This window comes from Sarcophilus harrisii, chromosome 3 (genome assembly GCF_902635505.1).
Source record: "Sarcophilus harrisii chromosome 3, mSarHar1.11, whole genome shotgun sequence".
In the NCBI taxonomy this organism is placed as follows: domain Eukaryota; kingdom Metazoa; phylum Chordata; class Mammalia; order Dasyuromorphia; family Dasyuridae; genus Sarcophilus; species Sarcophilus harrisii.
The window spans coordinates 157,850,830-157,878,130 of NC_045428.1; the positions used below are offsets into that span (position 1 = coordinate 157,850,830).

The 27,301-nt window shown below is 33.0% G+C and overlaps 1 protein-coding gene across 2 annotated transcripts in view; it reads right to left on the reverse strand.

The window, feature by feature from the left end:
• The window catches only part of FAM155A (family with sequence similarity 155 member A), a 704,785-nt gene that overhangs the window by 21,019 nt on the left and 656,465 nt on the right, over positions 1-27,301 (reverse strand). The window contains exons 2-3 of one of the 2 annotated variants that reach the window (XM_031958698.1): positions 15,015-15,186; positions 8,786-8,838 (exon numbers count right to left, since the gene is read on the reverse strand). In XM_031958698.1, coding sequence (XP_031814558.1) covers positions 8,810-8,838; positions 15,015-15,186 — 201 coding nt within the window. In that variant the 3' untranslated portion in view covers positions 8,786-8,809. Of the gene's footprint in view, positions 1-8,785; positions 8,839-15,014; positions 15,187-27,301 lie in introns of those variants that run through there. The other variant, XM_003765743.3, reaches the window with a different exon arrangement.

The window sequence follows — 27,301 nt, forward strand, 5'->3', positions numbered from 1 at the left end:
TTCTTTCTTTCTTTCTTTCTTTCTTTCTTTCTTTTGTTCTTTCTTTCTTTCTTTCTTTTGCTGTCTAGAAGCCTATGGACTCCTAAATTAGAAAGATAATAGGATGAGATAGATGTGGAAGGGATTTTAGGGATCATCAATTACAATAATCTCATTTTAACAGGAAACTGAGGTGCACAGAGGTTAAATTATTTGCTCAAGGTCAAACAGGAAATAAGTTGCAAAGCCAAGACTGGAATGAATGAATGAAGGTTTGTGGAGCTCAAAGACTTCTCTTTTCACTGCACTACACTGAGATAGGTAGTATCTTTCAAAGGATCCTAAATCCATTGCCTGAAAAAAAAAATAAATATGGCAAAAAGAAGTCTATATTTTCATTATAGTAATGTATAAGTCTGACATAATAATTTGGAATGATCATTAAGCTAATGTACATTAATCCAATAAATAGTCCATTTCATGTCTAATAATGGGAGAGGTGCTGACTACATAATGAGATTATATGTTTAAAAATATTCAGAACTTAATATTCTAATTCTTTGTTTTCCAAAGCCATCAGCAAAGGAAGAAACAAAATTATTTCAGCTGTAATTGCTAAAGTTGCTTGTAGAAGTGTCTTATTAATTGAAATGGGTTATAAGCCATAAATCACACAAGAAAATCAAGTTCATTACTTTTCTGCCACAACTTATTTTTAAATCTAAATGCTTTACCTGATTTGGTTATTTACCTTGATTTTCAGACTGAACATTGAATGACCTTTGACTTTTCCCAAAAATCAAGTTTATTCTCAAAGAAAAAAAAAATTTCCAGCATTAAAAATATTTGAAAGAATGTGGCAGAGACTCTGAAGTGATAAGGAATTTGTATTTGATATTATTGGAATCATTCCATAGTTTCCTAAGGTAGCTATTTTAAGTGACATTTTCATGTATGTTATAATACCTTAGGCCATTTTTTGAATTCACATCTGGGCTTAAGACACTTATTAGCTCTGGGATCTTGGGCAAGTAACTTAACACTGTTTGCTTCAGTTTCTTATATGTAAAATGAACTGGTAGACCACTCCAATATCTTTGCCAAGAAAACCCCAAAGAGGGTCACATAGAGTGGAACATGACTAAAAAATTACTTAACAATAAAAATAGTACCTTTGCTTAATAATTAGCTATATATTGTGAATTTTATACTACAATTTAGGTGACCAAAAGAACTATGTAAAGGCACATGCTATGGACAAGTAAGGTATATTTTATTGCCAAATAAAAACTTGTAAATAAAGAGTATTGTAAAAGACATAATCAAATATTTTATGGACATTAAATAAGATAGACTAGTTTATAAAATTATGTAATTGTATTTACTGTAAACTGTAAACTATAAAATTATATAACTGTATTTAGAACTTTAAAAGCTTGGAAGTCATCTAGCAGTCCAACCCATTTTATGAAAGGAATACCTCTTTTGTGATCATTCAGTCTCTACTTGAAGACCTCCTGGCATGGGATAACCCACCACTTCTTAAATAAGGCTATGCTATTTTTGGACAGATCTTTTTGTGTTTTTTTTTTTTCTGACATAAAGGCTAAATTAGTTTATTGAAATTTCTACCTACAATATATAGTTCTGCAGAAATCCTTGGTGTACTGTTAGATACATCTTGCCATGTTGACCTTAGACCATTAGTAATTACTGATATAAATTAGACTTTAAAGTTTTGCTAAAATCTAGGTAAATTATATTCATAGCATCATTCTTATGTGCCCACTAATGACAATGTCAAAAAAGGAAATGAAGTTATTCTGTCATGACCTATTTTTGATGAATTCATGATGTTCTTTTTCATGACCACGTTCTACCTAGATATTTGCCAAACATGTCTTTATTGATCTGTTTAAAAATATTTCCAGGAAGCAGAATCAAGCTTTACTGATCTAAAGTTTGCATACTCTATTCTCTTGCAGCACTCCTTGTAAAACATTAGGCTATTTGCCTTTAAATAGTTATCTAGAAAGTGTAATGAATTAACAGTCCTACTAACATGTTATGTTAAATAAATATGCTATGGAAGAAAGAAATTGATAAGATCTGCATGGATTGTTTGAATGGTTTATTTTCTGTACTTGCAGTAAGAGAATTCTTGCTTACAAAATCACAGATGCACTGAAATATTGAAACATATACTTAAATCTATAACATTTTATAAATTTACTATAAATATAATTCATTTGGTTATGACAAGTAACTTCAAATGAACAATAGGAACAATAAAGATGCCTTTTGATTCTATTCTACCCAGACTTACTAACTTCAAAACAGACAAGAAGGGAAATTGAACCATTGAGCTAAATTTCTATCAGTTTTCACATTTAATTGGTTTGAACTGATTTTACATATTAGAAAGAAACATCTATTTGGAGGTTGGGGAAAAAATAGGAGTGTCTAAATGGAAATCAGTGGGAGGACCTCTGCAGTATTAGGCCCAAATATTTTAAAACCAATTGGGAAATCACAATTAGGATCTGGAAAACCAGTCACCTAGCCAACTAGAAGTGAAAAATAGACCTTTTTATGTTTGATTTCAGGGCTATTGAAAATATCCTACTGTCCCTAGATAGTTTTCTATTACCCGCTTTGGTGTTTATTGAAAGTTTTGTAAGCCTATTGAAACATCAGCTTAAAGGGTAACATTAAACCCTTTTTATTTACCATTTAGTTTATAGATGAATCCAGATTTTTTCTTGAAAGTAGTTTTTGATCAAAGAAAATGTAATGAAAAATAGAATATAAGTATGGAAATTGCCTGAGGTCTAATGGGGGAATGCACAGAATTAGGCTTTCTAAAGTCAAATTTTCCTTCAGGCTCATTCATTTGATGGATATTAGGAGTTTGAGATCTTAATAATGAACTTACCAGCAGGCCTGGAAGTTGATGTCAAATAAATTGAGTCTATCCACAAACACTTCCTGATTCCCCCAGGAAGTATCATTCAAAAGTAAAGTGGAAAATCTAGAAGGGTTTTCCTAATGGAAATCAAAGGATATAGCTCTAAAAAATCATGAAATTGACAACATAAACCCATAGATTTTTGACAACCAGACAGATACACTTGATAATAGCTATTTAAAGAAGACCGAGCTGTATCTCAAGCTATAGGAGCTCAATTCTATGCACAGTATTAAGTATTCCAAGGGCTATCACTGATCCTGGTTTTAGTGAAGGCCTGTCACTATCTTTTAAATGTGGGATTTCTCCTTTGACACTGCTATTACCCTGGAGTAGGCTTTCTTCTATTTGGCTTCCCTGAATCAAGTCTGCATTCACTTCAATTCATTCTCCACTTAGCTGTCAAGTGATTTCCCTAAATTCCATTTCTGACCATGTCACATCCCAACCCTATCCCCTAATTCAATAAATACCCATTTCTTCATATTATATCCAGAATAAAAAATAAAATCCTTTGTTTGGCTTTTAAAATTATTAATAATTTGGCCCTTCCTACCTTTCCAAGTCTTCTTATACATGGGCTCCCTTCCATACAGTCTTTGATACTCTATTAATAACACTGGCATCCTTGTAGTTCCTCACAGAAAACACTTCATCTTCACTGGATGTCCCTTTACTGCTAGAACTCTCTCCCTCCTCATGTCTGTCCTTTGATTTCCTTAGGTCCTTCAAGTCCCAACTAACATTCTACCTCGTGTAAAAAAGTCTTTCCTAGTGTCACTTAACAATATTAAGTACCTTCCCTCTGAGAATATCTTCAAATGATGATGTACAAATCTTAATTTATGTTGTTCATCATTAGATTGTGAACTCCTGTGGTCAGGGACCATTCATGCCTTTCTTTGTATTCTAAGCACTCAATAGAACACCTGGTACATAAAATATGTTTAATAATTGTTGTTGACTTGATATAAAAATATTAGGTAAAAAATATCTTTTCAAAGGCTAGTCACATTTCTTTTTATAATAGCAAAAATATAAATGTTGGGACATGTTAAGGCCTTAAAAAAAGTATAAGTGCTAATTATTATTAAAAGTATAATGATCTTTTTTTCAATTCTGAAGCAATTCTTTCCAATAGAATGAAACAATGACTGGGAAAGTACTACCCAGAATCTTTGGATCAAATCTTCAGTTACCTGAACATGGTTCAATTCTTGGTCCTGAGATATGGTCAAGAATGAAACATTATAAAAAGACCATTGGCTAAAACATTTTAAAAATCAGATAGAAGAAAGAATGGCTATTCTTGGTAAATTCTTTACTAATAGCTAAGAGTTTAGAACTATAATAGAATTTTATTATCTCAGTAAAAATGAAATTTTAAAAAAATGAATGGGAAGAGATCAGGAATGAAACTTACAATGTTCAAATCATAGTCCTGATTGTCACTAGCTAGTTGGGTAGTTAGCTAGTTTAAAAAGTTTTGGAGTTTCAGTTTTTTCTTCTGTAAAATGATAAGTTCTTTCAGTGCTAACATTACCCTTTCTGTGGTTCATGGCTACACAAGGAGAAGTACATCAAAAAAAAAAGTCAGTGAATGGTTTGAAATCCAGACAAAAAAGAGACCCTTTGTTGTATATATTCATCCTAAAAGTGAGGATGCGATCTTGTTCTCACTGTACTAAGCTGCATTAATACCAAGTTTCTATTTCCATAGAATTATGGTTCTTTGGAGATGCCAACAAGGGACCCTAAGGAAATTAGTGAATTTAATCAGGTTCATTCATTACTAATTACCTTTATAGCAGATATAAGTGGGACCTTAAAGCACAGATTTCATTTTAGGTGAATATTTCCAGGAGAAAGGTGAGTTAGAGCAAGCCAGGCAGAATGATTCTGAAATAGGCCTTCTTTTCTAATTTAAATTTATTATATATAAAAATGCCCTATATCAGACATAGTCAAAATTTTAGCCAGAAGACATTGAACAAACCAAATGCCTCTTTCTTCTTTCATTTCCATATTGAAATGGACATTTCCCTTCACTTGAATCCATTCTTCTCTGAGACCAAAAATATTACACATATTCAGACCATGCTCCAGTCAAATCTGGTTACATTTCTGTGGTTGAAGAGTTGGAAGGAGGACAATAGGTTGGATTTCATAATAGCAATGACAGTGAGAATAGCACATTACATTTGTAAGCCCTTTATGATTTCCAAGGCCCTTTCACATAACTAATGAACTTTGATCAGAATGAGATGATGGCAAGAATAAAATTGCTGTGAATGAAAAATGTAGGAAGAATGGGGAGAATATAACCCTGACAGTTGGTTTGCCTAAAAGTTTATCATTCCTATCATCAGTTGTTTTGGATTATCTAAGTCACTAGTCAGATATTAATGTGGGAATTTTATTTTTTCAGAGAAGAAAGCCTAAGGCAATGTCTATCTTGAGATCTTAAAAGAGCAATAGCAAAGAGACAAATGTATTTAGAAAAAAAATATAGAATTATACACTTTTGTTTAACTTGTGCATGTTAAAATTATAATGCTCGTCTTTTGTTCTTTCTCCTTTGGGATCTTCTTAGAGAATTTTATGATCTTGTATCATGCAATGAAATAATAGGATAAGATATAGTAAGAATATCTAATTTATAAAATTAATGCTTATATCTATGTATAGTTTGCACATGTTCATGTATGTATTTACACATATACACATACATACACACACATGAACACACAACACAATATACATGTCCATGTATTTATATATACACACACGTGTGTGTGTGTGTGTGTGTGTGTGTGTGTGTATAAACAGATTTCCAGTGGGGGGAGTATTATAGGAGGGGAAATATTACATATTTGAAAAATATATGTAAGGATATAACTGCCTGAAAAACAGTTTATGCTCTTAGTAATATAAAATACATTTTTTTCAAAATTCCACTTAAATTCTTATTTAAAAAGCTGTATTCTTTTTAAGTCTTTATTAACTATGGTCAAATCACTTAGCCTTTCTGAGCCCCAGTTTTCTAACCCATTAAAAATGGTTAATACTATTTCATAGGGTTCCTGTAAGGATTAAATGATATAATGTTAGCACTTTATAAAACTTAAAGTGCTATAAGTAAAGAGCTGCTATTATTATTGCTTTTTTTGTTGTTGTTGTTGCATGTCATTCCATGAGTACTTTAAAAGTAGATGGAATAAGTTGAAATTCAGAAAGTTTTTTTTTCAACTCACCCTGTATTCACATAATCAAATCATTTATTCAGTGATTAAGGCTAAGTAGCAATTAGATATTTTTTAGATTAAGTGAAAGAGGAGATTCTTTGTCCCAATTGCTACCATCACTGAATGGGTGTGGCCTCAAATTGAGAACTGTTGAAAACCTTAGTTTAAAAAGGCCAAAGTCTCCCATTACACCTAGGACCATCTCCAGTCTTCTTGATCTCTATCTTGCCATTGAATCCAAATGGTTCTGGAGGGAAAAGTGAAGCAGGTAACCTTGTACTCTGTCACTTAAATCCAATTCAATTGCATGTCAAGTCATCACCTCCCTGATGTCATGGTCCTCTTCAAGATTAAAGCTAAGTATTGAATTTCTATATTTATTTTCTTTTACAGGTGAATTATTAATTTGATAATCATAATTTAGTTGATAAATTAACCAGAATGTTTTGCTCTATTTTTTCCCAGTATCATTTTTCTTCCTTCTTTCCTTAAGCATCAGCATTAGATTTTCACCAGCTTCATTTTACATATTTTGCAATAGTAACCAGTATCCACCAGATGTCTCCCATTCTCCATCAGAAGTCATAAAATAGGCATGTCAAGGTAACAGCCGCCCACAATATTTTCCCAAGAGAAAGAAACATAACCTTATTCTTGTCATAGCTGAAAAATTGAATGCAACATTTACATATAATTTCAAAAACATGCTTTATCTCCATTGTCAGTAACCCCCAAAGAATCACCTTTTCTCTCTGCCTCTCCCCACCCTTTAGCTGTAATAATTGTCTATGAAAAATGTAATAGCCAAGAATTCTCAGTTTTCATTCTCTATCAATCAATGCAAGATTTTCATGGCTATGGAATAGACACCGGTAATTTTGCTTCCTTAATTTTTGTTCATTATTGTAAGAAAAACAATATTGCTTTCTCTCAGGGATGTGTGTATGTGTGTGTGTTTGTGCGTGTGTGTGTGTGTGTGTGTGTGTGTGTGTGTGTGTGTGAGAGAGAGAGAGAGAGAGAGAGAGAGAGAGAGAGAGAGAGAGAGCGGGGAAGGGAGGGAGAGAGGGAGGGAGGGAAGGAAAGAGAGAGGGGGAGGGAAGGAGAAAGAGGGAGAGACAGAGAGTCAGAGAGATGGAGGGAGGGAGGGGGGAAAAGCAGGGAAAGAGGAAAAAGGAGAGAGGGAGGGAGAGGGAGGGAGGAAACATAGCGAATCAGAAAGAGACAGAGAAAAACACAAAGAGGAGATGGAGACAGAGGCAGAGAGAGATAGGAAGAGAGATAAAGACAGAGATGGAGAAAGAGAGACAGAGATATAGAAATATCACTTGAATATCACAGAGAAGAGTGAGATCATAGAGTCAAAATTCCAATCCAACCCTTTTATTTTACAGAAAAGGACCATGAGTTTCTAAAATATCACGACTGCCTTGTGAATTATCATCTACCCTCAAGACCTTTAGCTTACATTAGCTTGATGCTAAAATGACACATTCATGCCTTGTAGCATTTTAGAAAAATTCCCTGATTAATTTTTAAAACATGACTCCAGTATTATTTTATGAACAGAGAAGCCAAAATCAAGATTGAATAAAGTATCTTAATTTCAGCAGAATCAAGACTAAGCATTTGATAAGAATTTCCCTCTTTTCTTCTAGGCTTATGCCTAAACCCTTGTGATCACAGGAACCTCCATTGAAAAGAGTTATTCCAGATATGTTTTTGATCTATAACCATTTCTAGGATCATAAGGGTACAGGTTGTGATAACAATAATAAAAATTATGGACAAACTGAAAATATTCAAAGTAGGTAACTGGTATGCAAATTATACCCATATACAAATCTGGTACAAACTAATTAAATGCATTACCTCTACCAAACATTTACAGCTCACTCTTAATTATTTGAGGACAGCATGTTTTGAGCCTGCCATTACCCTAAGGAAGATCATTAAAGTTTTAGGAGATGTTCAGAAGTCTCTGTATGGATGTACCACTAACTAAAAGAGAGTGAGAAAAGAATTGGGAGCTCCCTCTCATGCCACATGGTCACAATGGGTAGAAGAGTACTTGGGGGACTACATCTCCAGCTTCTTTCTAACTTAAAAGCCCCAATCTATTAGGATTTTCTTCTATAATCTAGCAACAGAATCATATGCAATTTGGTGCTTAGTGAATGTATTTGGACATTTGAGGAACCTTCATTGGAAGCTTTTAGGTACCCTCTGAATAGTAGGTGTTGCTTCTGAAGGTACCTAGAGTGTTGGAAGTTAAGATTCAGCTTTCCCGCATAGATGTCTTAGATTTTTTTTTTTTTTTGTCAGATCTGAGCATATTCCGATTCAGGATGAAGATGGTACAATGAGAGTATGTTCGCAATAGCAATTGGGAGAAGGCCATGAGAAGCCAGTAACATGAATACTCTATTATAGATACCAGCTGTGTTGGAGGCTCCATTCCAGCTCCATTCATTATCTGATAATCACCTATTATGTGTGATATGAGAGGCGATTAGGTGGCACTACAGTGCACAGAGTGAACACTGTACCTGGAGTCAGGAAGGCCTGAGTTCAAATTTGACCTCAGATACTTACTAGCTGTAAGTTCAGGACAAGTCATTTAATTTCTTTCTGCTTCAGGTTCCTCAACTGTAAAATAAAGATAATAATTGTATCTTCTGGAATTGTTCTGAGGACAAAATGTGATATTTATAAAATATTCTGCAAACTGTAAAGCTCTATATTAATTCTAGCTATTTTAATATTATTGCTATTATTATTTCTGAGTTTTGCTTTTCTGCTTAAATTTCTATTTCCCAGTAATCCTAGCTTTCCCATCAGGCACAGGGCAGTTTTCCTCTAGCTCAAGCTCTCCCCATGTCCCATTTCCCCCCAGATGTCCTGTATACAATCAATGTAGTTATGATTATATCTTGACACAGTGATAAAATCCTGAACTCTGGGTTAGAATCTCTCTTGTAATTCTCCATCCAGTGGGAATCTAGTTTTGATGAAAAAACAAATATAAACAAAACAAAAATCCAACTCTCAGTATTTTTCCATTTTGCCACAAAGAGGCACAAAAACCCTGAGGAAGAACCCATTGAGTTTTTAGAGATATTAACTATCACCATGTATTCTTGGTGATATATTGACCAAGTCTGACATGTGCCTAGTAATCAGGAATCTGAATCTCAAGAGTGGTTTAGGGTGCTGCTCTCAACTTGGCAAATGAATTGCATTCATTGCTAATGGAAATATTAGATACCAGTCCTTAGGCATTCTTGTAAGAAATCTTGGTTTACTCTAATAAAGTTTTTGTATTGTAACTTCTTGCTTCATAGTATAATTATGATGATGATAAGTATTATTTTTTCTATTATATTAATAATCAATTGTCAAATTCAGATTGAGGTTTTTCCTTTCAATTTCCTCATTCAGAGACCAACTCTTGTATACCTGTCAGTTATTATCTTAAAGACATTGCTGATAGATGAGATTGTCTAAATCCTACTGGCTCTGTGATCTTGGGCAGGACTCCACCCAACTAGAATTTACAAATAAAATCTAATCTAGGTGAATTCTTGCCTTTAGGAAGTAAGTGTAGACTTTTGTGATGCTATCTCCCCTTTCTTCCTCACCCTTACCCATAATTTAGAGTAATCCAGTTTATGAAAGAGAGAACCAATCACAGTGCACTGGGTAGAGATGGATTCCTATGTCCAGATTCCTAAGGGAATGTGAGTGACATGATAAAGCCACATTCTCAGCAAGAGTTTAGGACTTTTAGCCTACATCCTCATTAATATGTTCATCCCCTCATAATTTTTTTTACCAATCAGGGTTTAATTTCACCTGTGAGGGAGCACCTCCTTTTCCAAAGATTTTTAAACATCAATAATCTCCATGGTTTTGTCTTTGGTTACCAAGAAAAACCATTGAGAATCAATTTATTATCAGATGGCCTAATTCATAATCATTAATTACTCTGATCTTTCAGGTTTTTCATTAATCTCAATGATAATGATAGCTAGAATTTATGTAGTAATTTAAATTTTACCACGTATTTTGCAAATATGTCCCTTTAATCTCATAACAACCCATTGTGGAAAGTGCTAGTATTATCTCAATTTAATAGATTAATAAATTGAGGTAGAAAATAAATTAATTATTTAGGGTCACAGAGCCAGTAACTGAGGCAAGATTTAATCTCAGGTTTTCCTAATTCCATTTCCAGTGTTTTATTCACTGAATCATCTAGTCACTGAACCTTGGATGTTTGGAATCTGATTGGTTTGTCTATTAAGTTAATATGTCACCCAAACCTAATCACTTTAACCCTCATACTCATGACATTCTCATCACGAAGTCTGAGTCTGGGAATCCCTAAGATTACTATAATTTATGAATCTATGGAGTCACTGAAAGTACGCTCCTATAATTGGCCCTAAATTTCCTATACCTCATGCTATTTAGTATTCAGTAGTTTTTCATTCATGCCCAACTTTCAGTGACCCCATTTTTCCTGACAAAGATCCTAGAGTGCATTGCCATTTCCTTTTCCAACTCATTTTACAGATGAGGAAACAGAGGCAAATAGTTAATGACTTGCTCATAGTCACACTGCAGTAAGTATGAGCTTTCCTGACTCTAGACCTAGCACTTTATCCATTGTGCCACCTAAACTGCCTCAAATTTTTACTATTTTTTAGCAATATGATCCTAATCAAGCCACTTAAATTCTAAGATTGTAGTTTCCTCATATGTAAAGTTGTGATAATAATGTTTTATATATTCACTTAACTCACCTAAGTTGTGAGAAAAATACTTTGTAACCTGTAAAGTATTACTGTTCTATATAAATATGGGCTATTAGGTAGAAAGTATCTTCTTTATTTAGGTCAATCTCTCCTCCCACCAGAATAACCACAAAGGTACCAAGGAAAGTATGATTCCTCCTGGTGGCCAACTATATGAAAGAAAAAAATCTTGAGTAACTTTGAACAGAATTTTTAAAAAATAGTTGAAAAAATTCTGACATTTATCATTTAATCATTTTCAGTTGTACCCAACTCTTTATGACCTTTTTTGGAATTTTCCTTGGTAAAGATACTGTAGTGGTTTGCCATTTCCTTCTTCAGTTCATTTTAAGGCAAATTGCATTAAGTAACTTGATCAGGATCACACAGCTGGTTGTCTGAGGCCAAATTTGAACACAGAAAGATGGGTCCTCCTGACTTCGGATCCAGCACACTATCTTTGGAGCCACCTAGCTGTTCCTTTTCTGACATTATTTCTGTTGTTCAACTGAAAGCAGAAAATGTTTTCCATAAATATTAAAATTAATATTGCTCTATATTAATTATTATGTATATCACCTATGTATTTAATTAAATTAACTTCAATTACTAGAAGAAAAAGTAAAGAGTTTGAAATTCATCTTCCTGGATGAAAAGTCTTTCTTTTTATTATGACTAGCCCTTGTAACTCAGGGTTCAGACTGTATTTCCAAAGAGCTGTTGGGTAACCAGAAGTTTCTTTAATAAGGACTGGGTAAGACTCCATCTTTTCCCCACCTCCTTAGCACTATTCCTTGCTGAAATGGAATCACTAGAAAATAACAACAACAAAAAAATAATAAACTACGCTGCACAGAAATTAAAGCCCATTAAAGGAAAAGCAGTAGACTTGCTATGCTAGCCAGATTTCAATTTAAATATTGTTGAATTCCTCCAGGGTCTAATAATACCCTCAAGGATGATTATGATGATGATGATGATGATGATGGTGATGATGCTAATAATAACAATAATGTCTAATAAGGCAATGAACCACAGTTAAGGAGAGGATATCAAGCCAGAAACAAAACTTAAAATAGATATGTTGAATAAAATTCCCAATACACAAAAATTTGTGGATCATGTGTAAGGAATACATGGACTTAGAAGGTAAAAATACTCAGGACTTAGGCACACCTAATGTTTGTATATTTGGTACATTATGATTCAGATCCTAAGTAATAACAGAAAAGAAAAAGAAAACAAAAAAGAAAAAAACCTGTTTTTTTCTTTCCTATTTCAAAACATTTCAAGTAAATGAAAAAATAACAAATCTAGCCCTCAATACTAAAGAGAAAGTCAGTTACAGAATCAAGATTCACTCTCCTATTTCTAAGTTCTTAGCAAGAATTCACTATATTACACTGTATACCCTCAGAGTGGCCATCAATGGAAATAATCTATCCCTAAAGTCCACTTGTCTGGATGGTCAAGTTGCTTAAACTCAGTAGTATGTTTGAAATATAATTTCAGGCTTCACTTAAGGGGCTGTTGTTTAATAATTAAGCCCAAAGTGATGATTGAAAATAAGAGTTAATATTTTCAGCTTAAGACTAACTGTGGTTTTTTTTTTTTTTTTTTTTTTTTTTTTTTTTGCATGGCATGGATCTCATTAGCAATTTAGTGAAATGTACAGATTCCTCAAAATGTTTTTACATGGATAGATATCCTAGGTTGTTGTTGTCATTTTTTATAGTAATCTGAAGCTTATCCAGGGATCCCCAAATCACCTAACATGAAGATGCCCAGAAATCCTCCTATTCTATTGACTCCTATCAGAATGTCCTAATATCTTGGTCATCCACTATTATTATGGCAGTAGCATGGCACAGTGGATAGAGTGTGGGTTTGGGAATCATAAATACTTATCTATCTGACTTCCAATCTGATTTAGATACTTTCTGGCTGTGTGATCTAGACCAAGTCATTTCACCTTGTCTGCTTCATTTTTCTCATCTGCAAAATGAACTGGAAAACTCTAAATGGGGTCACAGAGAGTCAGACATGACCAAAATGACTCAACCATAAAACAATAAAGATGAGTTGGAGAAAGAAATGACAACCACTCTAGTATCTCTGCCAAGAAAACCCCAAATGGGATCGAGAAGATTTGGACACAAAATGGATGGACAAATTTGGAAGTACCAAGTTCTTGTGATTATCATTTCCTCTCTGCCTCACCTCTGGGAGGCAGGTAGGCTGTTTAGTGGGTAGAGCACCTGGAGGAAGACTAAAAATCTGACCTCAAACCCACACTAGCTGTATGATCCTAGGTAAGTCACTTAACGTGTTTGCCTAATCCACTAGCCAAGGAAATAGAAAACCAATCCATTATTTTTTCTTGTCAAATGGGTCATGAAGAGTCAAACATGCCTGAACAATTTGTTTGAGGCTGTTATGTGGGTCAGTAGACAGAGTGCTGGACAAGAGTCAGGAAAACTTACCTCCCTGAATTCAAATAGGGTCAAAAGAGTTGGACACAACTGAAAAATGACTGAACAATATTATACTATTCTACCCTGGAATATCTACCAGACATAACATTGACAATGCAATTGTTTGATTTTCTTACTGATGATTGCTTTGGGAAGTTTGTCTTAATTTTCTGCCTGTCATGTCTGTCTAGTATCTGGTTCAAAGTAAGCTCTCACCTGGTTGATTGTTACACTAAAGACTGCTCCCGACAATGGTTAATGTGCTAACATGTGACATGACAGACAAAGGGCTTGTCTGGGAATAAGGAAGGCCTTGATTCCCTTCTATTTCTGGTAAATATTTGCTGTAAAATTATGGGCAAATCTTCATTGTTCCCAAGTAATTCTTTAAAACTTCAAATTACAAAAGTATTGCCAATCTATATCAGTGGAGGTAATTTTCATCCTGGAAATTCACTATACAGGATGAAATTACAGACCATGACCAAAATATACATATATTATTCCTTTTAGTGAAGAGTGAGAGGATCATATATAAGGAACTAAAAGGGACCTTACATTTAATTGAATGCAAACTCCTCATTTTATAAGTGAAGAAATCAAAGTCAGAGTTGTATGACTACATCAAATTTAAAAGCAAGATTTAAATCCAGGTCGTTCTGACTCCATGTTGAGATTTAGTCATTATATTTACAAGAGAAAGCTGTAGAAAGCAAGTCTGAATGTAAGACATCTCGAGTCCTAATTTTTGTCCTTGACCTGTTTTGGAGGAAAAACATTTCTCTCTTTGAGTCTGTCTTTGCCTCTTTGTCTCTGTCTCTTTTTCTGTCTCTCTGTCTCTTTCTGTCTGTTTGTCTCTCTTTCTCCCTCCCTCCTCCTTCTCCCCCTCCCCCATATCCTTGACTACAAAATTAGAATCCTTACCCTTCAAAACTTGTTTTGTATATCAATTTAATAATACGTATAGCCATGAAAATAAATACTAATTGCTGCATTGACTATTTGGAGCCACTTGCTAAGAGAAGTTATGTTATTATTAATGGAAAAATTAAGATGGGATTGTTTGTATAAGTTGTTATCATATAATTTAACAGTACTGAGAAATAAATATTTTTCATGATTTGGATGTTTATGCAAATGAGAAAATGAAACATGAAACTGACAGAATTAGACATGTGAATATAGACATTATTTTAATTTGAATAGGAGGAGATTGTTTTACTAGCCTCATTATGCTAATCACTCTTATGTAATACTAAGACATTGCAGACAGAACATAGCCTATTCTAACTCAAATTAAGTACATCTAATGATCTATAATATTTTGCTCTCAGAAATATACTTATTCAGAGTTAATTATTATGGTCAACATGATTCCCTAGAAAATGTTGTTGGGAATTTGCTGATTCAAAAGCTGAAGGATCAGTTTGAGGGATGCTTCAACCAATTTCAGAATGTTTCAATTAATAAAATCATGGAAAACTACGAGCTCTGACTTCAAGGTTAAATCTGTCAAAAGAGAACCTTTGGCACACACTGCACTGCACTGTACCTGTACAGATGAAACTCGATAGTCCTCCATAGATGACATCATCATTGTCTGGTAATATAAATGGACACCTTGTCTGAACCTCCAAACAGTATTGCTTGCAAGGAATTGTCTTTCTGCAGTGAAACTGTGTGACTTCAAAATACTGGGAACAGAGCCAGGCTTTGTAGACAGTCTGGAAAAAAAGAGAAGAATCAAAAATATGTAGAGATGATAATATTGCTACCACTAACAGGACGTATCATACAATAAGGTAAATTTTTGCTTTAACATGAAAAAAAATCACCATTTGTGGAATGCATGTTTATGAATATATAAAAACCATTGAAAATTACTGCAATTAAAAATAATAAATTAATCTATCACATCCTCAATAAATTACCAATCAATAGTTTGTCATTGGACTAGCTTAAAACTGCTTAAGTGACATCTGATTGATTAAATTTTAGTTTGAATTTAAAAAAAATAATAAATATTATAGAAACAAAAATAACCCAATTTACCATTTGAAAATATTGTGATTATTTGGTGCAATGTATGGAGCTATTTGCCTTCTACAATTTCCTTTTCATCTAAAACTCTAGCTTCAATGCTCACCATGAACAGTAGATGGTGCTGATTCTCCTAAAATGCTGACCAAATACAGCTGGAGAAAACAATAATTATTAAGCTGTTTGAACTTTAAGAAACAGAGCAAAGTGTAGAGCTATAAGCAAAGCAAGAAAAGTTTACATTTCTGATTCATGTATAACACATAAAACAATCCCATAGTCCAAGATAATGTAAAACTCACAAAAATCAAGATATTTTAAGTGGATCCAAGAGAAGGTAAATTTATATATATATATATATATATATATATATATATATATATATATATATATGCCATGCCAATGAAAAAATATATATATATATATATATATTTCATTTTTTTCAAAAACAACATTATAATGTTAATTTTGGCTTTCTTAGGTACTTGGTGATTCACAAAAAAGTCACTAAATGTTTACTTAATTAGATATTAAACTGTGACAATCACACAATACCCACACTCATTCAAATGAATTTCAGAGTATTGGAATTAAACTCTCATTTTATTTGTTTCACTTAATTTTTGGTGGTTACTAAGAGAATTCTAGAAAGGGTACATTGTACTAGTAATAAGGAAGTGATGCATTCTTTAAAACAAAAACAGGCAAAACAATGCCCATCCATCCTCCCATTCTATACAGATGATAACAGTATAACTTGTTAAATTCAGAGCCATATCTTATAGTTTTCAATTATCTATTTGGAAATACTTTATTTATTACTCTTTCCCTCATTTTTAGAGGGCACCAAAAAATTGCCAAATGGGAAAGAGAGCAAAGATCTTTCTTTTAATTGTTTCTTCTTTTCCTTACTTTTTCAGATTTTCAACTTCAGCTGCCCCCTAATATTAAGCTATGTGATTGATCTATGGCAAATTACTTAAAATATCAGGGTTTCATTGACTTTGGATTACATACTCACTGATTCACAAAATTTTAGAGTTGGAAAGGATTTCAGAAGTTACCTAATTTACCTCTCAGCTCCATTCTCTAACATTTTGTGATTCCATGATTCTTATTTCATTGGACTTTAATGATGAATATTTGGAAGGATTATAATAAGTACTGAGATAAAAAAATTTTGAATGCTGAAGATGGGAAATATTTCTAAAGAGTGTGATGCTAACATTTCTTCTACACTATACTTAAGAGAATATATTGAATATATAAAACTTAAAGTTTTTAATTTTTTTTCTCTTTCAAAATAATTCATATTTGCAATGTCAATATCCAAGGACCATAAAATTGAAATGAGCATGATTTATGACATTTGTTGGCCACTTCAAGTTCCAATGATGAATCTATAAATATGAGAGAAGAATCATATTCAATTAGAAATATGGCTTTTGCTAAACTGTAATATATAGTATAGACATAATGTTAGAATTGTTGTTTGGTATTTATATGATTTGGGTGTGGTGTACATTTATATTACCAACAATTTTATAATTAAATGTAGACAATTGATACATTAATAGATTTTTTAAAAATTTTAAACTTAATTCAATTTATAAAACATTAAGTAACTGGTACTATAAGACTATTTTGACATATAAAAAATGAATCAAACAGTGGGAAGCTAGCCTCAAAAAACTTAGAATCTACTTAGCCATATACAATATACTTGGAGAAAAGATCACCACTCTAGTGGAGAGTTCCAAAAGGATATGAAAGATAAGACATGATTATCAGTTCCTCATATGTGAGAAATTCAGGCAGGTTATTTGAGACAGCTCCAGGAAATTTGATAGATAAAGATAAATACAATCATCAATAGTGAAGTCCTTTTATCCAGTGCTCAGATACTTTTTAGTTTGGACTAAATTCTAAACTTGTAAATAAATTTTTATATAGCACCTGTCTCAATAGTGAGTGAGGAGTGGAATAAGGAAGAAGAGTTGGTATTTGAACTGAAAGAATTCTGGTAGAAAAGATTTGAAAGTTCAGAAAATGTGCAAGTACACATTAAAATCTTAAAGGACTTGCAATAAGTTAAACTATGTGACAGTAGAGTACCAAATTAGTAAGATTCAATTGCCTAGCTTCTAGATAAGATCTGGCAAGCTCTAGCTTTTAGTTATTTTAGAAGTGCTAGAATTCAGTGCTGTTCTTGTGTCCTTTCACCAGATGAGAAATTTCAGACTTGAGAAATTTAGATATGTACAAAGAAAGACAACTTAATTGTTATATCTTCTGAAATTAAATAATACATTAAACAAATAGGTAATTATTATTTTCCATAGACCTCCATAACCAGATGATGACCTGGAAAAAAAAAAGATTTCTACCAAAAAACACAAATTAGCCAATTAGCCTTAAAAAAATACCTTAAGAATTTGGAAAAACAAAACAAAACAAAACCTCAAGGGTGCTTATTGTGAGCTTAATTATATTATCTCAGGGGGAAAAGATCTACTACAGAATGGGAAGAGGTAAGTATTCTTTTTTTTTTTTTTTTAAATCTTTCTCTTTTCTTTGTCTGTTATTATTATTCCACATATAGGTGGGAACTTTTGATAATTTTAAAACCCTGTTTTACACTGTTCCATGTCTCTTGACATTACAGAATCTGAATATAGAAGATACAATGCATATTTTGCCATATAGATTGCTAGTTCAAATAATTCACTTTTCTCATGGGAAACCTACATATTTTTTGAAGAGATACTCTAAGAAAGACAAGCTTCTATTCAGTGACTAGTGTAGAAGTAAGAATAATATTTGAAGATAGATTTCTTTGATCAGATATCAATTTCACTTCTCAGTGACAGAATGTTTCCTTCTCTGAGAGAATATTCTGTCATAATTTCAGGAAATTGTATCTACCTTATGGGCTAATCTTTCCTTTCCTTTTTTATCCCTATTCCCAGTTTCTTCCAATAACACTCTTTTGTAACCAAAAACCAAACCCCAAAGCAAGAAATAACAGTATTTCAGTTTCTAATATAATAGTTCAAGGAAACAATCTGTCCTTATATATCAGTAGAGGATTTTTACAATTTGAAGTTAATTCTCCCATTGTAATTTGAAAAATACTACTTACATTAAGTTTTCTCAACATATACTCTGTTGTGTATTCATTATAGGATACATAAATAATATTTCTCTCTTATTTTTCTTGCAGATTTTCATAAGATTAAAGTCTACATGATTGAAACATCTTTATGTCTATCAGCTATTATCAGAAAAGCCATGCATATTGTTATATCTTCTCCTTGACAAAATCACAGAATCTCAGCATTACATGGATCCCTAGAGACTGAGTTCAACCTCAGAAAGATTCCTTCTCTTCTTCATCACTTATGGGTAATCACGGAGTCTTCATTTGAAGACTTCTGGTGATGAAGAAAGCACCAATTAACTTCTGAAGAAGCCCATGCTGCTTTGAGGCAGACCTAAATATGGGGAAGTTTTTTTCTAGCTTGAAACCTCTTTCTGACATTTTTGCCTCTTTCTTCTAAATCTTTTGTCCAGATCCAAATAAGACAACTTTATTTATCATGTAACAAACTTAAAGACAGCTATTATTTCCCTCCTAAGATTTCTCTTTTCAATGCTAAGCATTCTCAGTTCCTTTAATCAATTTGGGTATACTATAATATTGCTTTCAATCTCCTTTCATTATGGTTGCTCTTTTCTAGCCCTATTCCTTTGTCAGTGTCTTCCCTAGAACATAGCACTTATAAGTGAACACAATGTGGTCTAAATGGGATAGAATACAACAGGACTCATTATGTACTTTTAAAATACAGTCTAAGATCATATTACTTTTGGGACCCCTAAGTTCATATTGATTGATTGTAAACTTGCAATTTATTAGAATTTCCAGGTATTTCTCAATAAATTGTGGTCTAACCAATATTTTCCATTCATTATATTTCTTTGTATTTCCATTTGAATGTGTCTAAGTATTGATACATAATATGATCAGATTGTAGCATGTTCAATAAAGGCAAATCAAATTTCAAAAGCTTTCAGAAGTAGACATTCAGGAATAAGGCATGTCAAAAAGTAATTGGCAAAACCTGTGTGGGCATGCTAAACAAGTTGGCAAATGTGAAAAATAGCATATAGCTTGCTAAGGGAATGTAACCCATGAGGGATTCTGACACATCAAGGGAGTTTGTCTCTCTTGGGCATGGGCATATGTATGAGTGAAATGTTTTTCAGAATTAAGAATCAGTTTGCACAAGATATGTTAAAAATATTTTCTACTAAAACATAATCTATCTACTCATCTACCTATCTATCATCTATCTATCTCTATCTAGTTATAGATATAGAAATCAATAAAGGTCTTCCTTGTTTTCTAATGATAGGTGAGAAGTATATCTAAAGAGCAAACTGAATTTATCAAAAATTTATTAAACATTTACTAAGCACAAGAAATTGTAAAGGTTTTAGAAACCATGTCCTATGAGGGATTCTTGTTGAAATTTAAGTTATTGAATCTAGAAAGAAGACTGAAGAGAAACATGATAGTTGTCTTTGTATCTGAAGAGCTATCCTGTGGGAGAAGGATTAGTCTAATTCTGTTACAGCTAAAGGTTAATGAGTGCTAGTTGTAATGGAGGCAGATTTTTACACTTTGTAGACTGCAATTTTTGTCAGCTAGAATTGTTAAAATGCAATGAACAGGCTACTTTCTAAAAAGTGATGAGATTGTCATCACTTTAAATATTCAAACTAATGCTTGATTATAATACATCAGGGAATTTGTAGACATTTTTGCGTTGGGTGAAAGTTGGGTTAGATATTCTCTAAAATGGCTGCTTCTAATGCTAACTTTTTTTTTTACCCCATATTATATGGATATGAAAAAGATAAAATGGTTTTGGGGGAGCCTACAGGATGCTTTCTACAAATTTAACAAAATAATACAAATACAGCTACAAAATAATACAAACATTGTATATATTTTTTTCATTTCCCAAATGTTATTAAACTGATATGAACTGAAAGGAACTGGCAAATGACTGGATATGAGAAAGAAGAAAAAGGGAAGAATAGACAGATGAATCCAAAATTTAAAATGTGGTATTAAAAGGATAGTGGTATCTTCAAGAGACACAGGAAAATAGAAAACAAAAGTATTTGGGAACAAATTGATTTTGATAGGCTTACAGAATGATGCTGATGATATGGGACTGGAGTTCAAGAGAAAGACTGACACTATAAGACATTTTTCTGGAAATGAAACCTGATAGATAACCAAATGAAAGAAAATTGAAGAAAAATATAAGATGGCTCAGAGACTAAATCTTGATATATGCTCCTTCCCCCTCCCCAGGGGTATGTGACTGATGATCCAGCAGAGACTGAAACAACCAGTCAAATAGGAAGAGAATAAGTAAAGAACAACATTTAAAAAGAGAGAGAAAGAGAAAGGGAGAAAAAACCAGGGAGGAGAGAGTATTTAGGAAAAGTGAGTGATCATCTAAATACTACAGAGAAGTTGATGAAAATTGAAACAGGCCTTAAGACTTAGCAATTATGATTTCAGTTAAATGATGAGATTAGAAGACAGACATCTACTGGCTAAGGAATGAAAAGTGAGAAAGCATTTTCTAGGAGTTTGGCTCTAAAATAAGAAGATAGAGGAAAATTGTCTGGAGAGAACAAAAGTTAGTAGTTGATCTGGAGGTCTTAAAGATAGCTGAATGATCTACCTGTGCTCTCACTCCTATTATTCTGTACTGTCTTTGATGCATTTGACCACAGGCTACAAAAAGTCAGGCCTAACAATGTTAGCTTTTCTACCTCAATTATAAGTAATATAGTAATGAGATAGCTTAAAAATATCTTTCTAAATTCCTTGATCTAACTGGAGAAAGAAAGGGGGGAGGAAGGAAGGGTGCATTTGAATAGTAATAAAAGTTTGAGTTTGTATAATGATGTTCAACAATAATTTTCACTCCAAGCAAATTTAAATATATTTTATCCTTAAATGACACTGAATAGGTAGAAGTATTTTCCCCTGGTAATAATGACATCGTGTATGGTGGTAAAAACACTAAAAAGATTCAGCAAAAATTTGTATTTAAATCTCAATGCTGATTCTTATTAGCTGTGTGAACACAGGCAATTGCTTGATCTTCCCTGTGTCATTATACCTACCTAGAAGTAGTCTTAGAACATATTTTTAAAGCTTTAAGGGATTTCAGAAGTCAAGTAGTCCACCCCATTACAGATGAAGAAATCTATGGAGGTTAAGTGACACCTATGGAGATTAAGTAAGTCCCACAAGCTTAGCTTATAAAATTATTATCAAATAATTTTATCAAACCAAATAAGACAACACCTAAAAATATTTTGTAAACATTGAAGCACAATAGAAATGACAGTAGTTGTTGCTATTTTTCCAATGAAGAAATTGAATCACAGAGAGGAATACATAAGCTACTTAGCCTACACAGATCTATTTGAGAAAAGGGCAGGTAACTTATTTCCAAATGCATCATAGAGCCTGGCTTTCTTTTCATTGATTTTAAGTTTTCAGGAAAGTTGTAACTGAGCCACCACATTGTCAAAAAGCGTAACATTGGTGGTAGCCAGAAGTTTTCTGAGAAGCTTAATAGACATATGTGTTACTGGGGAATCTTCAGTCAAGTTTGCATTACCTCTCTTGATGATTTTGTTAAGCCACAGACAAAACGTGCCTCATGATATTGTGCTGTTTAGAAAGTACACCTGAAAGAACATGGGCTTCATGTTGCCCATCTGAAGTTCATATTCTCATTATCTACTAAACATGCTAGGGTCCAAGGAATGACTCCTTATAGAGACTTAAGGGTCTGTTTTCTTGGACTACACATTATTTGGAAATAAGTCTTTTGAAAAATGAATTTATAGAGTGAAATCACACAAACCTAAACTCAAAAGCCCAAGTTTAAATGATTTTTCAAAAGATTCTCAATCCTCTATAGGATAAAAATTATACATATCTTAAAATTTTTATCCTTTTTTTTTTTTTAAAGAACTAAGAACATTTTTGAAACAATCTATGCACGTGGTTCTCATATTAAATATCTTTTAAACAGATATTGGTGAAGATTAGAGTCTATGTGAAAAAGTTTGTTTATGTTGTGGTACTAGAGCTGGCATATTACATGCTTTCCATTGTAAATCTTTAAGTCATTTAAGAAGAGTCATAACTATAGCAGAGGAAGCAAGAATTTGCCACAAGTTGCTGAAATTTAGAGGTAGAGGTATATTTCTTCGGCAGATAGAAACAAGTGAACTCAAGTAATAAGACGAATAATTAAATAAAATATTCTTTCACAAACCCTTGCTTGTTTCTACTTTCCACTTCCTTATGATACTCTGGGGTCTTTTCTCCACTTCATTGGATAGGCATCCTGAGCTATATCCCCCAATGGGATCTTGGATCCTAAGGTTCAGTATCTCCCAATCACCAATTGAATTTGTCTTAAGAAGTTGATTTGAAATTACTTTTCATGCTGCTTGCCCCAGTCTCCAGAATTGCTAATTACAGTTCTACATTTAGTGAAATTTCAGTGATTAAACTCAGAAGTCAGGCTCAACATAAATGCTGCCTTCCTGTTTATGGTATAGCAGGAATGAAATGATTTTCTTTTATATTTTAGTCATATTTTCCCAAAACATTTAATCTGAGGCTTTTTTTTTCTGTTGAAAATTTCATTTGGAATGCTTTAGTGGTCTGAGCTCTAAATGTCTGTGGATAAAATAATTGGTTATATAAGCATTTGACTGCAGCAACTGCCTCATGCTCATTTCTTTTGCTAAGTAATGAAGCTGCCACAGTGATGTAGGAAGGTGTGAAATACGAGTAAACATGGACCAATCTCAGAGCCCAATGTGCTTTTTCTTGAGAATAAATGCTGACATGTTCTGAATTCCACTTATTTATTTATTTATTTTGAGTTTTCTTATGTGCATTTGATAAAGTAGTAGGCCAAACTACCAAGTTTTTATATGCATATACACAGATATGTCTGATGTTCATGGATATTCTTCTTCTAGGTACAATATCTTTTGATGTTTGTATTGTGATATTCTTGCTGTGGTTTCTTTCTCTATCTTTCATAAAAGCATGCATAAATGTACACAAACAAGCTGAATTTCTATCCTGCTTAGAAGGAAACCCTTATGTTATCAGTGATATGTCCTGACCTTATTCAACTTCCTGAAAGGAAAACACACAACAAAAACAACAAAAGTCCCAAAGAGCAAGGGTGTATTTACATATGTGGCTATGAGATGCCCTTTGAAAACAGTAGGAGAGTCTTCCTTTCCCTGTTGGGAGCATTTCATGAACCAAATTACCTTCCATAGTTTGTATCCTTTTCCTATAAGCCCTGTTGAGTGTCACAATTTACTTGGAGAAACTTGTAGGCACCATACTCCTTACCCACTTATCCCTCCTCAGGAAACATTCATTTTCATTCTCAGCATGGTTTGACAATGTTGTTATTTGAATTGGTATAAAAGAAAAATAATATAGTAAGAACTCAGTAATTCAACTGAATGACTGGAGAACCTTAGTGAATTTCTCTACTTAGTGAATAAATCAAGATGTTAGGGCACCTGTTTTTCTGTATGGATTACTGGGTTTGTGGTATTGGAAAAAAATAGAATTAATAGGAGTCTATCGACTGGCTTTGCTCAAATCTGGCAGTCCAGAAGTATCATCCTAATTTTACACATAGAGGAGTTCTATTAACTAGTAATCAATTTCATCAAGAGTGCAGAAGCAATCCTTATTGGAGACAGGATTATGATTTAGACCTAATTCTCTATAATTTTCTGCCACAGACTCAGTTGCCAGATAACAATTTTCCCCCTGGTGGTTCTACAACAGTGGTTCTCAAAGTTTATAAATCCTATGGGTATTTCAATTTAAAAAGTTTTTTTTTCCTAATATGGTAAATATAAATATAACCTACATAAACAAAAACTCTTTGGACAGATTCTCAATAATTTTAATAGCATAAAGATAGTGTATGAGAACAAATATTTGAGAATTACTGCTATAGAGGAAAAACAAAACAAAAATCTGTTGTTGGGGTGGTGCCAGTCCTAAACAGAGATCAAAGATCAATGCAAAAGGTCAAAAAATAGGGATAAAAGTTGAAAGTTACTATTTCTGCCAATAGAAAGCAGCTGTGATTAAGCCAATTAGGTAGGGAGGGGGTTAGGGAAAATCCACAGAGTTTTAAACTTAAAAAAAATTTATTCAGAAATAGTTATTTTAAAACTTTACCTTTAGATTTAAAGAGATGTAGGTTTGAGTCTTAACTCTTTCAAACCAGCTGGGTGTTCAGAGGATGGTCATAACCTTTCAGTACTCTTAATTATTAAAATTTATTGTTGTAGTGCTGCTTTGGCTATATTTGTGACTAGATGTTGAGACAACTAGGCTCAGACCTCTTTAAAGGAGTTCCAAGATGCAACCAATAAGAAATGAGTGGTAGAAGGAATAAATAATCATATGGGCTTTATTTAAACTTCTAGTAAAATAGACTTACTACTTCTGCTGTGAAAGAACCTATTGTCAAACACTTATAATGAGCTGCCTTCATCTAATTATCATGTTAGTGACAAGGCTGAAGGAAGCTTTTGTTGGCTGACTTCAGATAAGGAAATCCATTCTTTCCCAGAGTATGCTGGCTCCATCACTGCCATAGCTAGAACATTGCTCCTTTCTCTCAAGCAGATACCATTTCCAAAGAAGAACTAAAAAGATTGGAGTTTGCAAACACACATATACACATGCAGCACTTTAGGCAGCCCCTTGGGAGGTCTAAATGAATTTGACCAATGACTGAAGTTATGAAATAAGCTTTCCAGGGAAAGACTAATGGAACTGTAGTAATTTAGCCTGTAGGGGGGAAAGCTAACTTCTTTTTTTCATTTAAGATTGGAAAATAGTAACAGGTCTTAACTATAGCAAGAAGGATTTAGCTTAGAACCAGAAAGAATTTTCTAATTATAAGGCATTAATTATGAGTAAAGTAAAGCTTATGAAAAGAATTTGAAGGGTAAGCAGGTATGCAGGGGTGGTTTCATTAGTATAGGGAATTTCTACCACCAACGCAGTCTAACTCCTCAACAATTTATAGTCTTAAATACCTGAGATGATCCCAGTTCAAGTAATTCAAGTTTAAAAAGCTAGCACAATTTGTGCTTTTGAATTTATATATTTCATATTCCAGAGCTAGGTCTTAATATACTTCACCAGCTTCATATTAATCAAGGATTAACAAAGATTTAGTAAGAATTAGGCAATAATTTTTAAGAGAATTAATTATGGTTTATGAAAGAAACCAAGGAAACAACCACAACAGAGAAATGTAATAAAGTCATTACAATAAGCCAGCATACATTTGCCAACAGATCAGAAAATCGACTATTTGATTAAAAAGTTAATAAAGTTGTAAGATATGTTAGTATGGCTGTCCCACTAAATAGAAACATCTGAAAAGCAACACAGAAAAATGTCAAGTAAGGCATTTTGACACAAGTACTAACTCAAAGATATGAATTAATATCAAAATGGTTAGCCATTTCAGGAAATTGATCAGTTTTGTAAAACAGAATATCTTAAATATCTAAAAAAAGACCACACTTTGGTGAAAAATCAGAAGATGCTCTAAATTCTTGTTATATGCTCTTAATGTTAATGACTTGCAACATGACTTTTGACTTTATCACTATGAAAATTAGTTACCTTCATGGTCATTAGTGACCTTTTCATTGATACATTGACCTTTTTTCTAAATACTCCCCCACCTTCAATTAGGTGATATCTATCTATGTGTGTATGTGTACACACACACACACACACATAAATGCATATATATGTACTATAACCTGTTATATGTACTATAACCTGTTTCACACACACACACACACACACACACACACACACACACACACAGCTTCTTACTTTTCCCAGGCAATTCTAAAACTGCAAGTCAAAGAGAAACACTGACCTACCTTAGTAGTGGTAGTTTCCTCACTAGAAATTCACTATATGAATGAATTGCAGGGTCAGGGCAAAATATATAAATAAATGATTCCTGAGTTAATTTGAGTATAAACATTTCAGGAGTGAAGAAAATAGTTACTGATATTATGTCCATGAACATAAATTTGTTTTTCAAATAACTATTTTTCTCTTGGTAGCAAACAACTATTTTTTTTCCCTTACAGTATGGGTGATTCAGCTCTGGCTGTCATATTGCCTTTAGTCAACAAATTATTTTTATTCAATTTCAAATGGTAACAAGGTTTGTAGAGTACCTTCTTAATCAACAGCAATAATGAAGAATCTTGCCTTATTACTGATAGTAATGAAGATAAGTTACATGGCCCTGATAATTCATAATCCCCAAAGAATGGCCTGGATTTTTAAAATAAATTAGATGGTGTATTTTTTTTTAAACAAAGTCAGTCATATTTCCCTGAATAAAAAAGGAGCTTAGCTTTTAGACTCCATGGTGGTTCAGTAGAAAAATTTAAAGAAAAAATAACCTTATTATCTTGAGATTAAAATGTAGAACACTTTGTCCCAGACTGACAAACAATGCTGACACAGAAAGCTGCTTCTCCCCCTTTTAGAATCCTCCACAGATGTTATAGGGCCAGTGGGAGGATGAGGAGGGGTTGGAATTAAAACAGAAAGTTTCTATCTACTATACAACCTGCAGGTTTGTA